Source organism: Pleurodeles waltl, chromosome 6 (assembly GCF_031143425.1).
Source record: "Pleurodeles waltl isolate 20211129_DDA chromosome 6, aPleWal1.hap1.20221129, whole genome shotgun sequence".
Lineage (NCBI taxonomy): Eukaryota > Metazoa > Chordata > Amphibia > Caudata > Salamandridae > Pleurodeles > Pleurodeles waltl.
This window is the reverse complement of record NC_090445.1, coordinates 6,564,694-6,588,102: the sequence shown is the minus strand read 5'-3', so window position 1 is coordinate 6,588,102 and position 23,409 is coordinate 6,564,694. Positions and strand designations below refer to the sequence as shown.

At 52.8% G+C, this 23,409-nt stretch overlaps 1 protein-coding gene across 1 annotated transcript in view; it reads left to right on the top strand.

The window, feature by feature from the left end:
* Nucleotides 1-23,409, top strand: part of CERCAM (cerebral endothelial cell adhesion molecule) — a 188,268-nt gene that overhangs the window by 35,419 nt on the left and 129,440 nt on the right. Inside the window, exon 3 of the mRNA XM_069236967.1 lies at nucleotides 16,360-16,477. Coding sequence (XP_069093068.1) covers nucleotides 16,360-16,477 — 118 coding nt within the window. The remainder of the gene's footprint in view (nucleotides 1-16,359; nucleotides 16,478-23,409) is intronic.

The following is a 23,409-nucleotide window of genomic DNA, read 5'->3' as shown; positions in this document are numbered from 1 at the left end:
CAACCTCCTGCTGATGAAAGCAACAGGTTGATTCTGGCCCTCAAAATTAAGTTGTGATAAGACTGCCCCACCCCTAATTCAGATGCATCAGTTTGGACAATGATTTTTTTGGAGTAACGGGCTTTTCAGGACAGGTGCAGAGCACATGGCCTGCTTCAGCTCCTCAAAAGCTTTCTGACAGTTTGCTGTCCATAATACCTTTTTAGGCATTGTTTTAGATGTGAGGTCATTAAGAGCGGCTGCAATGGAGCCATAGTTCTTTATGAACCTCCTGTAATACCCAGTGAGGCCTAAAAAGGCTCTCACCTGAGTCTGAGTTGTAGGGGGAACCCAATCTATGATAGTTTGGATTTTCCCCTGAAGTGGTGCAATCTGTTCTCCACCTACCAGGTGTCCCAGATAAACCACTTTCCCCTGCCCTATCTGGCACTTTGAAGCCTTGATAGTGAGGCCTGCCTTTTGCAGGGCCTCCAAAACTTTCCACAGGTGGACCAGGTGATCATCCCAGCTGGAGCTAAAGACAGCTATATCATCTAGATATGCTGCACTAAAAGCCTCCAGCCCTTGCAGGACTGTGTTCACCAACCTTTGAAAAGTGGCAGGTGCATTTTTCAAACCAAAGGGCATTACTGTGAATTGGTAGTGCCCTCCAATTGTGGAAAATTCAGTTTTTGCTTTTGCATCCTCTGATAACTTGTTCTGCCAATACCCTGCAGTCAAATCAAAGGTGCTTAGATACTTGGCAGATGCCAGTGTATCTATTAGCTCATCTGCTCTGGGTATAGGGTGAGCATCAGTTTTAGTTACCTGGTTGAGATCTCTGTAATCAACACAAAATCTAATTTCCCTTTTACCATCTTTGGAATTAGGTTTTGGTACAAGTACCACAGGAGAGGCCCATGGACTTTCAGAGTGCTCAACCACTCCCAGTTCAAGCATTTTCTGAACCTCATATTTTATGCAGTCCCTGACATGGTCAGGCTGCCTATAGATCTTAATTTTTAATAGGCAAGCTGTCTCCAGTATCTATAGTGTGCTCACAATAAGAAGTGGTGCCTGGCACAGTATAGAAGAGTTCAGAAAACTGACCCCGGAGATTTATGCAGTGGTCTTTCTGCTCAGCAGTAAGACAATCTGCTAGAACTACACCTTCCACTAGAGCATCTTGTTCTGTGGAAGAGAAGAGATCAGGGAGAGGGTCACTCTCTTCTTCCTGTCCTTCATCTGTTGCCATGAGCAGGGTCAGATCAGCCCTGTCATAGTAGGGTTTCAGGCGATTGACATGGAGCACCCTAAGGGGACTCCTGGCAGTGCCTAAGTCAACTAAGTAGGTGACTTCACCCTTTTTCTCAACAATTATGTGGGGTCCACTCCATTTGTCTTGGAGTGCTCTTGGGGCCACAGGCTCCAAGACCCACACTTTCTGCCCTGGTTGATACTGAATCAGAACAGCCTTCTGGTCATGCCATTGCTTTTGGAGCTCTTGGCTGGCCTGAAGGTTTTTACTGGCCTTTTTCATGTGCTCAGCCATCCTAGATCTTAGGCCAAGTACATAGTCCACTATGTCTTGCTTAGGAGCTTTTAAATGTTGTTCCCAACCCTCCTTCACAAGTGTTAGAGGACCTCTTACAGGGTGTCCAAATAGGAATTCGAAGGGGCTGAAGCCCACTCCTTTTTGGGGTACCTCCCTGTAAGCAAAAAGGAGGCAAGGTAACAGGACATCCCATCTCCTGCGGAGTTTTTCAGGGAGTCCTATTATCATTCCTTTGAGAATTTTATTAAACCTCTCAACCAGTCCATTTGTTTGTGGATGATAGGGTGTAGTGAACTTGTATGTAACACCACATTCCTTCCACATGGCCTTTAAATAAGCAGACATGAAATTGCTTCCTCTGTCTGATACCACCTCTTTTGGGAAGCCCACCCTGGAAAAAAATTCCCAGGAGGGCCTTTGCCACTGCAGGAGCTGTAGTGGTCCTTAGAGGAATAGCTTCAGGATATCTGGTGGCATGGTCCACTACCACCAAGATAAACCTATTGCCTGAAGCAGTAGGAGGATCAAGGGGGCCAACTATGTCAACCCCTACCCTTTCAAAGGGAACCCCAACCACAGGCAGTGGAATAAGGGGTGCCTTTGGAGTGCCACCTGTCTTGCCACTGGCTTGACAGGTTTCACAGGACTTACAAAATTCCTTTGTGTCCTCTGACATTCTAGGCCAATGTAACAAGGGGACAAGCCTGTCCCAAGTTTTCATTTGCCCCAAATGTCCAGCTAAGGGAATGTCGTGGGCTAGAGTTAGGAGGAACTTTCTGTATTGCTGAGGAATCACCAATCTCCTGGCAGCTCCAGGTTTTGGATCCCTTGCCTCAGTATACAAGAGGTTGTCCTCCCAGTAAACTCTGTGAGAGTCACTGACATCCCCATTTGCTTGTTTGACAGCTTGATGTCTTAGACCCTCTAATGTGGGACAGGTATGCTGTGCCACACTCAGCTCCTCCCTAGCAGGCCCCCCTTCACCCACAAGCTCAGCAGTGTCTGCTTCCAGCTCCTCTGGTGTAGGTTCTGCACAGGTTGGAAATGCTTCTTCCTCAGAAGTTGAATCCACTGTAGAGGGAGGGATAGTAGGTAGTGTTTTACCTTTACTAACCCTAGCTTTAGGGAGCACTTGGTCCATTCTTCCAGGATCCAAGTCACCCTGTCCTTTTTGCTTTTTGGCCTGAGCCCTGGTTAAAGCAGAAATATGCCCTGGAATGCCCAGCATTGCTGAATGAGCCTCCAACTCCACTTCTGCCCAAGCTGATGTCTCTAAATCGTTCCCTAGTAGACAGTCTACAGGTACATCTGAGGCAACCACAACTATCTTTGGACCAGTAACCCCCCCCCCCCCATTTGAGATTCACAACAGCCATGGGGTGGCTAAGAGTGTTGTTATGAGCATCAGTCACTTGGTACTGGTGACCAAGTAGGTGTTGTTCAGGGTGGACCAGTTTCTCTATTACCATTGTAACACTGGCACCTGTGTCCCTGTAGGCCTGAACCTCAACACCATTTATTAGGGGAAGGTGCTTGTACTTATCCATATTAAGGGGACAAGCAACCAAGGTGGCCAAATCAATAGCCCCATCAGAGACTAACACAGCCTCTGTGGTCTCCCTAACAAGACCAACCCCAACTAAATTACCAAAAGTGAGCCCAGCTACTCCCTTGGATTGGCTATTAGTAGGTTTGCTCCCACCACCACTGCTATTACTAAGGGCACTAGGTGTAGCAGCAGGGGTTGTGGTGGTAGGAGGCTCGGTGCTTTTCTTTGGGCAACTGGGATCAGTTGTCCAATGGCCTTTTATTTTACATAAATAGCACCATGGTTTCTTTTCTTTGTTTTGATTTGAAGGGGATTTGGGCCCACCACCCCCACCAGAGTGTTTTTGTGGGCCTGATGAAGACTCATTTTTAGATTTGTCCCCACCCTTGTCAGAAGACTTACCATCCTTCTTCTTGCCATCCTTGTCACCCCCTGTATGAACTTTTCTGTTCACCCTTGTTCTGACCCATTTGTCTGCCTTCTTTCCCAATTCTTGGGGAGAGGTCAGATCAGAGTCTACCAGGTACTGGTGTAGCAAATCAGACACACAATTATTAAGAATATGCTCTCTCAGGATTAAGTTATACAGGCTTTCATAGTCAGAAACTTTACTGCCATGTAACCACCCCTCCAAGGCCTTCACTGAATGGTCAACAAAGTCTACCCAATCTTGTGAAGACTCCTTTTTGGTTTCTCTGAAGTTGATCCTGTACTGTTCAGTGGTTAAGCCATAACCATCAAGGAGTGCATTCTTAAGAACTGTAAAATCATTGGCATCACTTTCCTTAACAGTAAGGAGCCTATCCCTACCCTTTCCACTGAAAGATAGCCATAGGATAGCAGCCCACTGCCTTTGAGGGACCCCCTGTACATTACAGGCAGTCTCAAGTGCAGCAAACCACTTGTTAATGTCATCCCCCTCCTTGTAAGGGGGAACTACCTTGTGTAGATTCCTAGAATCCTGCTCTTTTACAGGATTACTATCTGTAATACTGCTGCTGCCACCATGGGGTCCTAACCCCAACCTCTGTCTTTCTTTTTCTAAATCAAATGCTTGCCTATCTAAATCCAGCTGTTGCTTCTTGAGCTTCAGCTTGGATTCTTCCACTCTCAATCTATTGAGCTCCCTTTCTAACACACTGTCTTCAGGGTGGGTGGGTTGGGCATGCCTTGACACAGAAGAATGGTGAGAATGAACAGAGGGAGACCTGTCCCTAACAATTGGCACTCTAACAACCTGGCTTACAGAACTAACACTCCTACTGTGATGAGAACTCACATTAGTACCAGCAATGCTAGGTGGCCTGCTAATGGGCAGGTTGGGAAGGTTCCCTTCTAAATCCTTTACTGGGGGTGCCCCAGAATCAGAGTGGGAACCATCAGCTAATCTCTCAACAGAAGTGCCAACTAAGGTCTTATCTTGTTCAATGAGCATGTTAACTAACAGTTCTCTAGAGGGATTCTTCCCTACCCTAAACCTCTTTCAATGCAGAGACTCCTTGCTCCTTTCCAGCTAAGGTGATCATAAGCAAGTTTGGTCAGATCAACAGTTTGACCAGTGCCAGACATTATAGAAAAGGTTTAAGGGACCGAAAAAGAAAGAAAAAGTTTCAGAACTTTTTTAAAGAACAGAATTAAAAAAAAAAAAACTTTTAAAGAACTTTTTGAAAGTTTTTAGAGGTACTTTTCAGCACTTAGCAAAAGAGTAAGAGAAGAAAAGCAAACCTTTTTGGTTAGGTGTACATACACTGAACTTGTTTTGTATATTTTTCTCTTATGAAAAGTACAAAATGGCAAAGTGGTAAGTAGTTGCAAGTACTTATCCCACCGCTGCCACCAATGTAGGAGGCTGGCCTGGTTTGTAGTGGGTACCAAGGGGTACTTACACTCTGCACCAGGTCCAGGTATCCCTTATTAGTGTAGAAGAGGTGTCTAGCAGCTTAGGCTGATAGAAAAGGTAGCTTAGCAGAGCAGCTTAGGCTGAACTAGGAGACGAGTGAAGCTCCTACAGTACCACTAGTGTCATATGCACAATATCATAAGAAAACACAATACACAGATATACTAAAAATAAAGGTACTTTATTTTTATGACAATATGCCAAAGTATCTCAGTGAGTACCCTCAGTATGAGGATAGCAAATATACACAAGATATATGTACACAATACCAAAATATGCAGTAATAGCAATAGAAAACAGTGCAAACAATGTATAGTCCCAATAGAATGCAATGGGGGCACATAGGGATAGGGCCAACACAAACCATATACTCTAGAAGTGGAATGCAAACCACGAATGGACCCCAAACCTATGTGACCTTGTAGAGGGTCGCTGGGACTGTAAGAAAACAGTGAGGGTTAGAAAAATAGCCCACCCCAAGACCCTGAAAAGTGCACCTAAGTTCCCCAAAGAGCACAGGAGTCCTGATAGGGGAATTCTGCAAGGAAGACCAACACCAGCAATGCAACAACGATGGATTTCCAGACGAGAGTACCTGTGGAACAAGGGGACCAAGTCCAAAAGTCACGATCAAGTCGGGAGTGGGCAGATGCCCAGGAAATGCCAGCTGTGGGTGCAAAGAAGCTGCCACCGGATGGTAGAAGCTGTGGATTCTGCAAGAACGAAGAGGACTAGGAACTTCCCCTTTGGAGGATGGATGTCCCATGTTGTGAAGAAGCTTGCAGAGGTGTTTCCGTGCAGAAAGACCACAAACAAGCCTTGCTAGCTGCAAGGGTCACGGTTAGGGTTTTTGGATGCTGCTGTGGCCCAGGAGGGCACAGGATGTCACCAATTGCGTGATGAGACAGAGGGGGCGTCCAGCAAGACAAAGAGCCCACTCAGAAGCAAGCAGCACCCGCAGAAGAGTCGAAACAGGCACTACGAAGAAGAGTGAACCGGAGCTCACCTGAAGTCACAAAGGAGGGTCCCACGACGCCGGAAGACAACTCAGGAGGTCGTGCACTGCAGGTTAGAGTGCCGGGGACCCAGGCTTGGCTGTGCACAAAGGAAATCCTGGAAGAGTGCACAGGAGCCGGAGTAGCTGCAAAACACGTGGTTCCCAACAATGCAGTCTAGCGTGGGGAGGCAAGGACTTACCTCCACCAAACTTGGACTGAAGAGTCACTGGACTGTGGGAGTCACTTGGACAGAGTTGCTGAGTTCAAGGGACCTCGCTCGTTGTGCTGAGAGGAGACCCAGAGGACCGGTGATGCAGTTCTTTGGTGCCTGCGGTTGCAGGGGGAAGATTCCGTCGACCCACAGGAGATTTCTTCGGAGCTTCTAGTGCAGAGAGGAGGCAGACTACCCCCACAGCATGCACCACCAGGAAAACAGTCGAGAAGGCGGATCAGCGTTACAAGGTCGCAGTAGTCATCTTTGCTACTTTGTTGCAATTTTGCAGGCTTCCAGAGCAGCCAGCGGTCGATTCCTTGGCAGAAGGTGAAGAGAGAGATGCAGAGGAACTCTGATGAGCTCTTGCATACGTTATCTAAAGAATTCCCCAAAGCAGAGACCTTAAATAGCCAGAAAAGGAGGTTTGGCTACTTAGGAGAGAGGATAGGCTAGCAACACCTGGAGGAGCCTATCAGAAGGAGTCTTTGACGTCAACTGCTGGCACTGGCCACTCAGAGCAGTCCAGTGTGCCAGCAGCACCTCTGTTTCCAAGATGGCAGAGGTCTGGAGCACACTGGAGTAGCTCTGGGCACCTCCCAGGGGAGGTGCAGGTCAGGGGAGTGGTCACTCCCCTTTCCTTTGTCCAGTTTCACGCCAGAGCAGGGCTGGGGGATCCCTGAACCGGTGCAGACTGGCTTATGCAGAGATGGGCACCCTTTGTGCCCATCAAAGCATTTCCAGAGGCTGGGGGAGGCTACTCCTCCTCAGCCCTGACACCTTTTTCCAAAGGGAGAGGGTGTAACGCCCTCTCTCTGAGGAAGTCCTTAGTTCTGCCTTCCTGGGCCAAGCCTGGCTGGACCCCAAGAGGGCAGAAACCTGTCTGTGGGGTTGGCAGCAGCTGCAGTGAAACCCCCGGAAAGGTAGTTTGGCAGTACCCGGGTCTGAGCTAGAGACTCTGGGGATCATGGAATTGTCTCCCCAATGCCAGAATGGCATTGGGGTGACAATTCCATGATCTTAGACATGTTACATGGCCATGTTTGGAGTTACCATTGTGACGCTATACATATGTCGTGACATATGTATAGTGGACGCGTGTAATGGTGTCCCCGCACTCACAAAGTCCGGGGAATTTGCCCTGAACAATGTGGGGGCACTTTGGGTAGTGCCAGGGTGCCCACACACTAAGTAACTTAGCACCCAACCTTTATCAGGTAAAAGTTAGACATATAGGTGACTTATAAGTTACTTAAGTGCAGTGGTAAATGGCTGTGAAATAACGTGGACGTTATTTCACTCAGGCCGCAGTGGCAGGCCTGTGTAAGAATTGTCAGAGCTCCCTATGGGTGGCAAAAGAAATGCTGCAGCCCATAGGGATCTCCTGGAACCCCAATACCCTGGGTACCTCAGTACCATATACTAGGGAATTATAAGGGTGTTCCAGTAAGCCAATGTAAATTGGTGAAATTGGTCACTAGCCTGTTAGTGACAATTTGGAAAGAAATGAGAGAGCATAACTACTGAGGTTCTGAATAGCAGAGCCTCAGTGAGACAGTTAGTCATAACACAGGTAACACATACAGGGCACACTTATGAGCACTGGGGTCCTGGAGAACAGGGTCCCAGTGACACATACAACTAAAACAACATATATACAGTGAAATATGGGGGTAACATGCCAGGCATGATGGTACTTTCCTACACTCCTCTCGAACGTCTGTCCAAGAACACCTTCAAACTTGCGAAGCAGTGTTTCCTCCTTTGGATATCCGCACCCTGTGGTGAGGTTATTGAGAACCTGTAAATGACAAGCTTATGCACCTCCAAAATATGCGCCCCGCGTTTACGTCCCGGCACCCGTAACTGAAGAGTCCTAACAGCACCTGCATCTCCCTCACGGTGGCCTTCCGCCTTGCCACCATGTGGCCCAAAAACTCTAGCAGAACCCTCCTTGTCTGTTCCAGCAAGCAAACCTCCACAGGCTCTGAATCAATCTGAAGTGTGATGAAACCCCAATATCTGCCATTATCTCCTAAAATCACCCAACATTTTCTTGCATCTCTCTGAATTCTGTGACCCCCCCACCAACAGAAAATCATCCAAATAGCAAGTGACCGTTTTCTGCCCCATAAATCTTTCAAAAGTCCATTGTAAAAAGCAGCTAAATTGTTCAAGCAGAGCAGATGGAATGTCACAGTCCATAAGAAGCACCTTATCCACCAAAAACTGTCCCTAGAATTGAATCCCCAATAGCAGAAAATCCTGTGGATGTACCTGTAGCAAGTGAAAAGCTGATTTGATGTCACACTTAGCCATGTATGCCCGGCTCCCATCCCAAGCACCAGCTTAAACCACATGAGTAGAAGTGTAAGCCACCTGCGTTAGCTCCTGTGCGAGGTGGCCATTGACGGAACCACTCTCTGGCCATGATAGATGCTGAATCAACCTGTACTCATCTCTTTCTTGGGAACGACTTCGGAGAGATCATCAAGCTCTGCAAAGGCCATTGCTGGAACGGCCCTTCCATGCTCCCTTCCTTCAACAACTTGGCCCAAATGACACCCAGTAACTCCTTAGCAGAGCGCAAGTTCTCCACCAAGCTAGCCTCCGGGGACTGCTGTGACTCAACTCCAAAGCACAAATCCCTGCCAGAGCAATTCTGCGTCCTCTGTATTCTGATAGTCCTGCAAGCAGTACCCCACTTGTGAAGGGGCCGCTGGCATCCCCCAGTAGGTCACTGGGTGTCTACCGTTCCACCGGGGGCCTTCGTGTCATATGCTACAGAACTTTCTAATACAGTACTCGCTGTTAAAACTCCAAGCACCGCCTGCTCCCCTGTTGTACCAATTCCTTATTTGCAAGAGCAGCCTTGCTTGGGTGGGAGTCCCTGAAAGGGCGAGTATACCAAAGGGAAACCACGGGCTGTAGACATGGGGACCGGCCTGCGAGACAACGTGGTGCGGAGCTACACCTTCTGCATCGTATGAGAGCCTGGCTCGCTATTGCTCATCACAACCCTCGGAACGTGGTCTGTGCTTTACCTACCAGCTCCGTAGATGGGAAAAGTGGAACACAGCGTTTTGGGTATTTTTCACAATACGGCTGCGGTACATAAGAAAAGCAGCCGCCAGTTGTCAATAGTTAGCAGCTCTTTGGGTGTTTCTTTCGCTATCACCTCTCTATGCAGAAGCTTAAAAACCTCCATGTGCTCCCCTTTCCCAAGCGTTTCTTTGGGTGCCGTCGCGTGTGCTCTTGGGCGCTGCACCACCTAAGAAGTGCCTGAAGCTCCCCTGGCTGCTGCTCTCTTCTGCCTCCTCCCCCACGTGACATACTCGCTTCTCTCCGATCTGGAGACCTGACTCCTTCCTCGTAGTCCTAGCGCCTAGAGGACAGCGCTCCGGTGATAGTCACGTCTCCGCCCTGCCTCTGCGGAAAGCCTCCCCCACCCTGCCTGTTACCCCTCCACTCCACTGGCTCTCAGTAGCGTCCTGCCTGCACCGTGCAAGCTGACTGCTATACCCTCGCTCGCCCCTGCCTGCACCGTGCAAGCTGACTGCTATAACCCTCGCTCGCCCCTGCCCGCACCGTGCAAGCTGACTGCTATACCCTCGCTCGCCCCTGCCTGCACCGTGCAAGCTGACTGCTATAACCCTCGCTCGCCCCTGCCCGCACCGTGCAAGCTGACTGCTATACCCTCGCTCGCCCCCTGCCTGCACCGTGGAAGCTGACTGCTATACCCTCGCTCGCCCCTGCCCGCACGTGCAAGCTGACTGCTATACCCTCGCTCGCCCCTGCCTGCACCGTGGAGCTGACTGCTATACCCTCGCTCGCCCCCTGTCTGCACCGTGGAAGCTGACTGCTATACCCTCGCTCGCCCCTGCCCGCACCGTGCAAGCTGACTGCTATACCCTCGCTCGCCCCTGCCTGCACCGTGGAGCTGACTGCTATACCCTCGCTCCCCCCTGCCTGCACCGTGGAGCTGACTGCTATACCCTCGCTCGCCCCTGCCTGCACCGTGGAGCTGACTGCTATACCCTCGCTCGCCCCTGCCTGCACCGTGGAGCTGACTGCTATACCCTCGCTCCCCCCTGCCTGCACCGTGGAGCTGACTGCTATAACCCTCGCTCCCCCCTGCCTGCACCGTGGAAGCTGACTGCTATAACCCTCGCTCCCCCCTGCCTGCACCTTGGAAGCTGACTGCTATAACCCTCGCTCGCCCCTGCCTGCACCGTGGAAGCTGACTGCTATAACCCTCGCTCGCCCCCTGCCTGCACCGTGGAAGCTGACTGCTATAACCCTCGCTCGCCCCCTGCCTGCACCGTGGAGCTGACTGCTATACCCTCGCTCGCCCCTGCCCGCACCGTGCAAGCTGACTGCTATAACCCTCGCTCGCCCCCTGCCTGCACCGTGGAAGCTGACTGCTATAACCCTCGCTCGCCCCCTGCCTGCACCGTGGAAGCTGACTGCTATAACCCTCGCTCGCCCCCTGCCTGCACCGTGGAAGCTGACTGCTATAACCCTCGCTCGCCCCTGCCTGCACCGTGGAGCTGACTGCTATAACCCTCGCTCCCCCCTGCCTGCACCGTGGAGCTGACTGCTATACCCTCGCTCGCCCCTGCCCGCACCGTGCAAGCTGACTGCTATACCCTCGCTCGCCCCTGCCTGCACCGTGGAGCTGACTGCTATACCCTCGCTCGCCCCTGCCCGCACCGTGGAAGCTGACTGCTATACCCTCGCTCGCCCCTGCCCGCACCGTGCAAGCTGACTGCTATAACCCTCGCTCCCCCCTGCCTGCACCGTGGAGCTGACTGCTATAACCCTCGCTCGCCCCTGCCTGCACCGTGCAAGCTGACTGCTATACCCTCGCTCGCCCCTGCCTGCACCGTGGAGCTGACTGCTATACCCTCGCTCGCCCCTGCCTGCACCATGCAAGCTGACTGCTATACCCTCGCTCGCCCCTGCCTGCACCGTGGAGCTGACTGCTATAACCCTCGCTCGCCCCTGCCTGCACCGTGGAAGCTGACTGCTATACCCTCGCTCGCCCCTGCCTGCACCGTGGAAGCTGACTGCTATAACCCTCGCTCGCCCCTGCCTGCACCGTGGAAGCTGACTGCTATAACCCTCGCTCCCCCCTGCCTGCACCATGCAAGCTGACTGCTATAACCCTCGCTCCCCCCTGCCTGCACCGTGGAAGCTGACTGCTATACCCTCGCTCGCCCCTGCCTGCACCGTGCAAGCTGACTGCTATACCCTCGCTCGCCCCTGCCTGCACCGTGGAGCTGACTGCTATACCCTCGCTCCCCCCTGCCTGCACCGTGCAAGCTGACTGCTATACCCTCGCTCCCCCCTGCCTGCACCGTGCAAGCTGACTGCTATAACCCTCGCTCCCCCCTGCCTGCACCGTGGAAGCTGACTGCTATAACCCTCGCTCGCCCCTGCCTGCACCGTGGAAGCTGACTGCTATAACCCTCGCTCCCCCCTGCCTGCACCGTGGAAGCTGACTGCTATACCCTCGCTCCCCCCTGCCTGCACAGTGGAGCTGACTGCTATAACCCTCGCTCCCCCCTGCCTGCACCGTGGAGCTGACTGCTATAACCCTCGCTCGCCCCTGCCCGCACCGTGCAAGCTGACTGCTATAACCCTTGCTCGCCCCTGCCTGCACCGTGCAAGCTGACTGCTATACCCTCGCTCCCCCCTGCCTGCACCGTGCAAGCTGACTGCTATACCCTCGCTCGCCCCTGCCTGCACCGTGCAAGCGGACTGCTATACCCTCGCTCGCCCCTGCCTGCACCGTGGAAGCTGACTGCTATAACCCTCGCTCCCCCCTGCCTGCACCATGCAAGCTGACTGCTATAACCCTCGCACGCCCCTGCCTGCACCGTGGAAGCTGACTGCTATACCCTCGCTCGCCCCTGCCTGCACCGTGGAGCTGACTGCTATAACCCTCGCTCGCCCCTGCCTGCACCGTGGAAGCTGACTGCTATAACCCTCGCTCGCCCCCTGCCTGCACCGTGGAAGCTGACTGCTATAACCCTCGCTCCCCCCTGCCTGCACCGTGGAAGCTGACTGCTATACCCTCGCTCCCCCCTGCCTGCACCGTGGAGCTGACTGCTATACCCTCGCTCGCCCCTGCCTGCACCGTGGAGCTGACTGCTTTAACCCTCGCTCGCCCCTGCCTGCACCGTGGAAGCTGACTGCTATAACCCTCGCTCGCCCCCTGCCTGCACCGTGGAAGCTGACTGCTATAACCCTCGCTCCCCCCTGCCTGCACCGTGGAAGCTGACTGCTATACCCTCGCTCCCCCCTGCCTGCACCGTGGAGCTGACTGCTATAACCCTCGCTCGCCCCTGCCTGCACCGTGCAAGCTGACTGCTATACCCTCGCTCCCCCCTGCCTGCACCGTGGAGCTGACTGCTATACCCTCGCTCGCCCCTGCCTGCACCGTGGAGCTGACTGCTATAACCCTCGCTCGCCCCTGCCTGCACCGTGGAGCTGACTGCTATAACCCTCGCTCGCCCCTGCCTGCACCGTGCAAGCTGACTGCTATACCCTCGCTCCCCCCTGCCTGCACCGTGGAGCTGACTGCTATACCCTCGCTCGCCCCTGCCTGCACCGTGGAGCTGACTGCTATAACCCTCGCTCGCCCCTGCCTGCACCGTGGAAGCTGACTGCTATAACCCTCGCTCGCCCCCTGCCTGCACCGTGGAAGCTGACTGCTATAACCCTCGCTCCCCCCTGCCTGCACCGTGGAAGCTGACTGCTATACCCTCGCTCCCCCCTGCCTGCACCGTGGAGCTGACTGCTATAACCCTCGCTCGCCCCTGCCTGCACCGTGCAAGCTGACTGCTATACCCTCGCTCGCCCCTGCCTGCACCGTGCAAGCTGACTGCTATAAGCCTCGCTCCCCCGTGCCTGCACCGTGGAGCTGACTGCTATAAGCCTCGCTCCCCCGTGCCTGCACCGTGGAGCTGACTGCTATAACCCTCGCTTGCCCCTGCCTGCACCGTGCAAGCTGACTGCTATAACCCTCGCTCGCCCCTGCCCGCACCGTGGAAGCTGACTGCTATAACCCTCGCTCGCCCCTGCCTGCACCGTGCAAGCTGACTGCTATACCCTCGCTCGCCCCTGCCTGCACCGTGGAGCTGACTGCTATAACCCTCGCTCCCCCCTGCCTGCACCGTGCAAGCTGACTGCTATAACCCTCGCTCGCCCCTGCCTGCACCGTGCAAGCTGACTGCTATAACCCTCGCTCGCCCCTGCCCGCACCGTGGAAGCTGACTGCTATAACCCTCGCTCGCCCCTGCCCGCACCGTGCAAGCTGACTGCTATAACCCTTGCTCCCCCCTGCCTGCACCGTGGAAGCTGACTGCTATAACCCTCGCTCGCCCCTCCCTGCACCGTGCAAGCTGACTGCTATACCCTCGCTCGCCCCTGCCTGCACCATGCAAGCTGACTGCTATACCCTCGCTCCCCCCTGCCTGCACCGTGGAAGCTGACTGCTATAACCCTCGCTCGCCCCTGCCCGCACCGTGCAAGCTGACTGCTATAACCCTCGCTCGCCCCTGCCCGCACCGTGCAAGCTGACTGCTATAACCCTCGCTCGCCCCTGCCTGCACCGTGGAAGCTGACTGCTATACCCTCGCTCGCCCCTGCCTGCACCGTGCAAGCTGACTGCTATAACCCTCGCTCGCCCCTGCCCGCACCGTGGAAGCTGACTGCTATAACCCTCGCTCGCCCCTGCCTGCACCGTGGAAGCTGACTGCTATAACCCTCGCTCGCCCCCTGCCTGCACCGTGGAAGCTGACTGCTATAACCCTCGCTCCCCCCTGCCTGCACCGTGGAAGCTGACTGCTATACCCTCGCTCCCCCCTGCCTGCTCCGTGGAGCTGACTGCTATAACCCTCGGTCGCCCCTGCCTGCACCGTGCAAGCTGACTGCTATACCCTCGCTCGCCCCTGCCTGCACCGTGGAGCTGACTGCTATAACCCTCGCTCGCCCCTGCCCGCACCGTGGAGCTGACTGCTATAACCCTCGCTCGCCCCCTGCCTGCACCGTGCAAGCTGACTGCTATAACCCTCGCTCGCCCCTGCCTGCACCGTGGAGCTGACTGCTATACCCTCGCTCCCCCCTGCCTGCACCGTGGAAGCTGACTGCTATAACCCTCGCTCGCCCCTGCCCGCACCGTGGAGCTGACTGCTATAACCCTCGCTCGCCCCTGCCTGCACCGTGGAAGCTGACTGCTATAACCCTCGCTCGCCCCTGCCCGCACCGTGGAGCTGACTGCTATAACCCTCGCTCGCCCCTGCCCGCACCGTGGAGCTGACTGCTATAACCCTCGCTCGCCCCCTGCCCGCACCGTGCAAGCTGACTGCTATAACCCTCGCTCCCCCCTGCCTGCACCGTGGAAGCTGACTGCTATACCCTCGCTCCCCCCTGCCTGCACCGTGGAAGCTGACTGCTATACCCTCGCTCCCCCCTGCCTGCACCGTGGAGCTGACTGCTATAACCCTCGCTCGCCCCTGCCCGCACCGTGGAAGCTGACTGCTATAACCCTCGCTCGCCCCTGCCTGCACCGTGGAGCTGACTGCTATAACCCTCGCTCCCCCCTGCCCGCACCGTGGAGCTGACTGCTATAACCCTCGCTCCCCCCTGCCTGCACCGTGGAGCTGACTGCTATAACCCTCGCTCGCCCCTGCCCGCACCGTGGAAGCTGACTGCTATAACCCTCGCTCGCCCCTGCCTGCACCGTGGAAGCTGACTGCTATAACCCTCGCTCGCCCCTGCCCGCACCGTGGAAGCTGACTGCTATAACCCTCGCTCGCCCCTGCCTGCACCGTGGAGCTGACTGCTATAACCCTCGCTCGCCCCTGCCCGCACCGTGGAAGCTGACTGCTATAACCCTCGCTCGCCCCTGCCCGCACCGTGCAAGCTGACTGCTATAACCCTCGCTCGCCCCTGCCCGCACCGTGCAAGCTGACTGCTATACCCTCGCTCCCCCCTGCCTGCACCGTGGAAGCTGACTGCTATAACCCTCGCTCGCCCCTGCCCGCACCGTGGAGCTGACTGCTATAACCCTCGCTCCCCCGTGCTCGTCGTTTACTTTCACACAGGGGGTCGGAACCTTCCGAGTAACCCAGGCGCTTCCTGACATGGCTCGCGGCCATCGTGACAGTCGGACTCTCTAGTCCTCTGTCTATGTCAATGGTAAGAGGGGCGGGGCCGCGCACAAGCATGGGCGTGTCTGCTTCAGGACCCGCCCCTGCGCTCCACCACAGCAGCTCCTGGAGGCCAACCAAAGGCACTGCAGCCTTACTGACTCGCGCAGCAGCCTCTAACGCTTCGTCAGTGTTTTTACTGCCCATGGTCTTCACAGGGAATTCCACCAGCACCTCTGCTGACCACGCTCTCACCCAGCACGGTCTGTCTGCACTGGTGGGGCGCACTGATGCTTTTCCAATCTTGCCTGCATGCCACCTCCCTGATACGGGTTCCTGCTTTACCAAGGGGCACTTTTTCAAACTTGGGGACGAGTACCCTAGCACAGCAGCCACCACCCCTTCCTGCCTCACTGGACGCATCACCCGAGGCACCTGTGCTTGTTGAAGCACCCCTGGCTTCATAATGTCGCTCCTCGATGCCTCTAATACCTTTTTTGTGCCATATCCTAGTTCTAACCTTTTGTAACACCAGCAATAAATGCTCACCTCACGAGTCTTCTCAAAAACAAGCCTTATATCCTACCTGACTCCTTGTGACCAACATGTACTTGTTTGTTCCCTCAGCCAACCCCTGCCCAGCAGACCTATGGCCTGCATCCCTCCCCTGAAGACCCCGGGAGGTGGTTTCAAGGCTTTACTAGTCTGCACCACCCAAAGCCCCATTCTGTGAGGGTGGTCTCGCTGTGCACTACTGATTAACATTTACAACCTCCTTCGCTGCATTCATTTTCTGTGTAATTTCAGAGGTCGCTGTTTGGTTGGCTCCCCGGGGCAGGGTTGAGGCTGGTGTGTAAGGACCAGGGCACCGGTGCAAGGTTCCTTTCCATGTGTGATGTTGGGCTGAAGTGTGCAGTATTGTTCTCTGTGTACCAGGGAGGCTGTGTCAGCTGTGCAGTGGTTGCATACCAGTGACACCTTTATTCCCCTGCATGTTTACCTCACCCAGGTCTTACCCTGGAGAAACTGGACCCAAGCACTGGACCAAAGACCGCTACGACCACCTCATGAAACTCAAACAAGCCGCACTGAACTATGCCAGGCAGCAACGGGCTGACTACATCTTGGTAAGTTACCTATTGTGTGTGATGGGCCTGGCCTGTAAAGGAAGGCCTTTGCTCTACAATGAGTGGGCGATACCTTACCACTATTGACATGGCAACGTCGGTTACGTGTTACCCATTAACCTTTGCAGGGCCTTTCTCATATCTGGTGAGTAGAGCTTTCATACATCGCTTCCCTTCCCTCACCTGATTCTTAGATGGAGATTGACCATGCAATGTGTCAGAGCCTGTTGGGAAATGCATCGGGCGAGCAGGGCCATAGCAATGGGGCCGGGGTTGTTTTCCTCTAATGTCACAGCGTCTGTCCTACTATGGTTCTGCAAACTGGGAGTGATGGAGAGCAGTCACAGGCTTCTCAGGGAAGTTGTTGTGGGGTTACAACAGTCTCTTCACCCAATAGACACCCACCCCTACAATAATGTGATTTTCTAACCCAGTGCTTTTCACTGTGAAAAATAAGTGGTTTAATCCACACTCCGTATTGCAGACTACACGCAAGCAGTTGCAGTAACTTGGTCCGATCGGGGCACTTCTGGTCAGCATCTCAGCAGTCTCAGAGTCTCTCGGACACACAGTGGCATGTGGTTTAAGGCAGGAGCTTCAATTCTAGTAGCGTAGTCCACATCGACACACATTGAGAGAGGGCAGAGGCCTTCACAGGTGTCTTCTATAGTGGTGTAGATCGCTTGAGCCCATTTGAGGCAAGTGCCACGGTTGCAATAGCAAAGACGATTGAGGCACACTTGGCGAGGGCTGTGATTCTGAAATAGTCTCTTCTTTAGCTGCACAAACTGCTTGGGTAGACTTTGGGGCAATTGTCGGGCCTGCAAAAGCAAGGTTGGTGGTGCAATCCACTCAGGAAGACTTCTGTGTGCTGTGACGTCTTCGCTTCAGCGACAGTGGCCAGCTCTGAGCTTGGACTAGAACAGCCGCACTTCCACGAGCCAGATGTCTTGCCCACGCAGTAGTCCGCTTGTTCTGGAAGGACCGGCTCACTCATCCCCTCTTCTTCCAGTCAAGATCCCCCAGACATTCCCGAACAAGGAGCAGCTCTTCTTTCCAGTTAATCAGGAATTTGTAATGCGCACTACTCACCCATGAGGGTCTCAAGGTGCTGAGGGAGGGAGGTGCTGCCACTGCTCGAACAGCCAGGTCTTGAGAAGTTTCCTGAAGGTAAGGAGGTCTTGGGTCTGGCAGACTCCAGGTAATGTCCCTCCGCCTCTGGGAAGCAGGTGCCAGGCGGAGGCCAGTTCTGGTGTCACAGTGGTCCCCTGGGCACTCTGTAGAGGACCCCCTCCTTGGTCAGAGAGAAATTAGAACTGGAACTGTAGGTGGGTCAAGAGCTCCCACTTTTACACATGTGCAGCACACACACAATGTGCATTCTGTCCACTTTCAGAACCCATTGGGGTCATTTCTTCTTTCATGTTGCTAGAAATGGGGTATCTAGTTGTAGGAGGCTGGCCTGGCTTGTAGTGGGTACCAAGGGGTACTTACACTCTGTACCAGGTCCAGGTATCCCTTATTAGTGTAGAAGAGGTGTTTCTAGCAGCTTAGGCTGAACTAGGAGACATGTAAAGCTCCCACTATACCACTGGTGTCATCTGCACAATATCATAAGAAAACACAATACACAGATATACTAAAAATAAAGGTACTTTATTTTTATGACAATATGCCAAAAGTATCTCAGTGAGTACCCTCAGTATGAGGATAGCAAATATACACAAGATATATGTACACAATACAAAAATATGCAGTAATAGCAATAGAAAGCAATGCAAGCAATGTACAGTCACAATAGATTGCAATGAGAGCACATAGGTATAGGGGCAACACAAACCACATACTCTAGAAGTGGAATGCGAACCACGAATGGACCCCAAACCTATGTGAGCTTGTAGAGGGTCGCTAAGACTGTAAGAAAACAGTGAGGGTTAGAAAAATAGCCCACCCCAAGACCCTGAAAAGTAGGTGTAAAGTGCACCTAAGTTCCCCAGAGAGCACAGAAGTCGTGATAGGGGAATTCTGCAAGGAAGACCAACACCAGCAATTCAACAACAATGGATTTCCGGACAAGAGTACATGTGGAACAAGGGGACCAAGTCCAAGAGTCACGATCAAGTCGAGATTGGGCAGATGCCCAGGAAATGCCAGCTGTGGATGCAAAGAAGCTGCCACCGGATGGTAGAAGCTGTGGATTCTGCAAGAACGAAGAGGACTAGGAACTTCCCCTTTGGAGGATGGATGTCCCACGTCGTGAAGAAGCTGGCAGAGGTGTTCCCACGCAGAAAGACTGCAAACAAGCCTTGCTAGCTGCAAGGGTCGCAGTTAGGGTTTTTGGATGCTGCTGAGCCCAGGAGGGACCAGGATGTCACCAATTGCGTGAGGAGACAGAGGGGGCGTCCAGCAAGACAAGGAGCCCTCTCAGAAGCAGGCAGCACCCGCAGAAGTGCCGGAACAGGCACTATGAAGAGGAGTGAACCGGAGCTCACCCGAAGTCACAAAAGAAGATCCCACGACGCCGGAGGACAACTCAGGAGGTTGTGCACTGCAGGTTAGAGTGTCGGGGACCCAGGCTTGGCTGTGCACAAAGGAAATCCTGGAAGAGTGCACAGGAGCCAGAGCAGCTGCAAATCACGCAGTACCCAGCAATGCAGTCTAGCATGGGGAGGCAAGGACTTACCTCCACCAAACTTGGACTGAAGAGTCACTGAACTGTGGGAGTCACTTGGACAGAGTTGCTTAGTTCCAGGGACCACGCTCGTCGTGCTGAGAGGGGACCCAGAGGACCGGTGATGCAGTCTTTTGTTGCCTGCGGTTGCAGGGGGAAGATTCCGTCGACCCACAGGAGATTTCTTCGGAGCTTCTAGTGCAGAGAGGAGGCAGACTACCCCCACAGCATGCACCACCAGGAAAACAGTCGAGAAGGCGGCAGGATCAGCGATACAAGGTTGCAGTAGTCGTCTTTGCTACTTTGTTGCGGTTTTGCAGGAGTCCTGAGCAGTCAGCGGTCGATTCCGTGGCAGAAGGTGAAGAGAGAGATGCAGAGGAACTCTGATGAGCTCTTGCATTCGTTATCTGCCGAATTCCCCAAAGTAGAGACCCTAAATAGCCAGAAAAGGAGGTTTGGCTACTTAGGAAGGAGGATAGGCTAGCAACACAGGTAAGAGCCTATCAGAAGGAGTCTCTGACGTCACCTGCTGGCCCTGGCCACTCAGAGCAGTCCAGTGTGCCAACAGCACCTCTGTTTCCAAGATGGCAGAGGTCTGGAGCACACTGGAGGAGCTCTGGGCACCTCCCAGGGGAGGTGCAGGTCAGGGGAGTGGTCACTCCCCTTTCCTTTGTCCAGTTTCGCGCCAGAGCAGGGCTGGGGGATCCCTGAACCGGTGTAGACTGGCTTATGCAGAGATGGGCACCATCTGTGCCCATCAAAGCATTTCCAGAGGCTGGGGGAGGCTACTCCTCCCCAGCCCTGACACCTTTTTCCAAAGGGAGAGGGTGTAACACCCTCTCTCTGAGGAAGTCCTTTGTTCTGCCTTCCTGGGCCAAGCCTGGCTGGACCCCAGGAGGGCAGAAACCTGTCTGAGGGGTTGGCAGCAGCAGCAGCTGCAGTGAAACCCCTGAAAGGCAGTTTGGCAGTACCCGGGTTCTGTGCTAGAGACCCAGGGGATCATGGAATTGTCTCCCCAATGCCACAATGGCATTGGGGTGACAATTCCATGATCTTAGACATGTTACATGGCCATGTTTGGAGTTACCATTGTGACGCTATACATAGGTAGTGACCTATGTATAGTGCACGCGTGTAATGGTGTCCCCGCACTCACAAAGTCTGGGGAATTTGCCCTGAACAATGTGGGGGCACCTTGGCTAGTACCAGGGTGCCCACACACTAAGTAACTTAGCACCCAACATTTACCAGGTAAAGGTTAGACATATAGGTGACTTATAAGTTACTTAAGTGCAGTGGTAAATGGCTGTGAAATAACGTGGACGTTATTTCACTCAGGCTGCAGTGGCAGGCCTGTGTAAGAATTGTCAGAGCTCCCTATGGGTGGCAAAAGAAATGCTGCAGCCCATAGCGATCTCCTGGAACCCCAATACCCTGGGTACCTCAGTACCATATACTAGGGAATTATAAGGGTGTTCCAGTATGCCAATGTGAATTGGTGAGATTGGTCACTAGCCTGTTAGTGACAATTTGTAAAGAGAGAGCATAACCACTGAGGTTCTGGTTAGCAGAGCCTCAGTGAGACAGTTAGTCATCACACAGGGAACACATACAGGGCACACTTATGAGCACTGGGGCCCTGGCTGGCAGGGTCCCAGTGACACATACAACTAAAACAACATATATACAGTGAAATATGGGGGTAACATGCCAGGCAAGATGGTACTTTCCTACACTAGTTGGCAGCCAGTTTACACTCTGTCCATGTAGGGACCCTCACTGTAGTCAGGGTAAGGGAGATACCCAGCTCAGACAACCTCTGCTCACCCCCTTTGGTAGCTTGGCACAAGCAGTCAGGCTTATCTCAGAGACAATGGTAAAGTATTTTTACAAACACACACAGTAACACAGTGAAAACACCACAACAGGACTCTACACCAGTTTTGAAAAATAGCCAATATTTATCTAAATCAAACAAGACCAAAATTACAAAAAATCCAACATACACAAAAAGAAATATCACTTTCTAAAGTAAAAAAAGTCTTAATCCATAGATATCAATGGATGCGTTGTTTTAGCACAAAGTACACAGTATGTGTCAAAAATAAAGCCACACACCGATGATCATGCATCGGAAAAGCAAGAGATGCATTGATTTCTTACTCGCAAGTGAGGCCATTTATCGATTCTTTCTCAGTCGGGTAAGCGATGCGTCGATTCTTTCTCCGCCAGGTAGGGATGTGTCCATTTCTGGCCAAGAAGCCTCGGGTTCGTGCGGTGATGTTGAAGCTTTTGATGCCCAGGGACGATTCATGGAAAATCCAGATGCATGGCACAGATGAATCCGCACTGAGCTGGCGATGCGTTGATTTCACTGGAGATGCTTTTCAGCCGCGGTACAGGCGCGGCATTGATTTTTCTGCTGCTCGGCTCCAGCGCATGGATTTTCACCTTGGGTTCACCAGCTTCTCCTTTCAAGGGCCCAGGGACTGGATGTTTCACTACTTGGCAGGGTAGGGGGTCTCAGCAACAGATCCCTGGGGTTGGCAGATGTAGTCTTTGATGGCCCTGACACTTCAAAACAGGGGGCAAGCTCAGTCCAAACTCTTGGAGAAACTTCACAATCAGAATTTGAGAAAGCAAAGTCCAGTCCTTTTCTTCTTAAGGCAGAAGCAGCAAGCCAGCACAGCAAAGCAACAGGCAGAGTGGCAGGTCCTCCTCAAGCATCAAGCTCTTCTCTTTGGCAGAGGTTCCTCTTGATCCAGAACTAATCTGAAGTTGTGGGGTCAGCAGTTCAAAACCTATACTCATTTCTGCCTTTGAAGTAGGCAATTGTCAAAGGAAAGTCTTTGTAGTGCATAAAATCCTGCCTCTTCCGTGCCCTTCCCCAGATACACACCAGGGTTTGGAGACTGTATTGTGAGAGGACAGGCACAAACCTATTCAAGTGAAGGTGCCAGCTCCTCCCTCCCACCCTAGCCCAGGAAGACTCATCAGGAAGTGCAGGACACACCTCAGCTCCCTCTGTGTCACTGTTCAGAGGGAATTTACAAACAGCCTGACCCAGATGTATATTCAGTAGCCAGGCAGAAGCACAGAATGGTTAAGCAAGAAAATGCCCACTTTCTAAAAGTGGCATTTTCAAACTTACAATCTAAAAACCAACTTCAGTAAAAGATGTATTTTTAAATTGTGAGTTAAGATCCCACACTTCATGTCTCTATCTGCAATCTCATGTTAACCTATTGGAGTGATAGGCCTTGCAATAGTGAAAAATTAATCTGGCAATATTTCACTATCAGGACATGTAAAACACACCAGCACATGTCTTACATTTTAAATGCACTGCACTCTGCCAATGGGGCTGCCTTGGGCCTACCTTATGGTTGACTTATATGTAGTAAAAGGGAGGTTTGGGCCTGGCAAGTGGGTACACTTGCCAGGTCGAATTGGCAGTTTAAAACTACACTCACAGACAGTGCGGTGGCAGATCTGATCTATGTTTACAGGGCTACTTGAGTGGGTGGCACAACCAGTGTTGCAGGCCCATTAGTAGCATTTGATTTACAGGCCACGGGCACCTCTAGTGCACTTTACTAGGGACTTACCAGTAAGTCAAATATGCCAATCCGGGATAAACCAATTATAATCACAATTTACACAGGCAGCACTGGCGCTTTAGCACTAGACAGCAGTGGTAAAGTGCTCAGAGTCATAAAACCAGCAAAACATGAAGTTCTGCAACAGATCATAACAGGAGGTCAGAAGCCAAAAAGACAGAGGAAACCATGGCAAGAGCTGAGAGGTCTAACCTGTGTCCTTCAAGACTGTCTTCCAGACTAAGGGGCAGATTTAGATATTGGTGTATGGGTCACTCTGCACAACGGTCTAAATTCCATAGAATATAGTGGGATTTAGGTTTCAGCGGATGGGATATCCATCTCTGTTGTGACAGAGTAACTCATCCGCCAATATCTAAATCAGGCCCTAAGCCTTTGTGGAGAGGATGCTTCTCTCGGCAGGGTCGTCTCCAGGTTGGAGTACCCAGAACAGAGACCCAAATAGGTGGCTTTCTGGGTTCTCACTCATCTATCACAGCCACACGTGTCCATGATCAGGAAGAGAGACAGAAGGCTGACCCTTACTCCCTGGCACTTGAAACTGCAATCTCCTCCCCCCCCCCCTTCCCCGACCATCCACCAGACCGCAGTATTTAGGGAGACAAATCAACATCGGCAGTAAAAGGACCTCATTGAGTTTC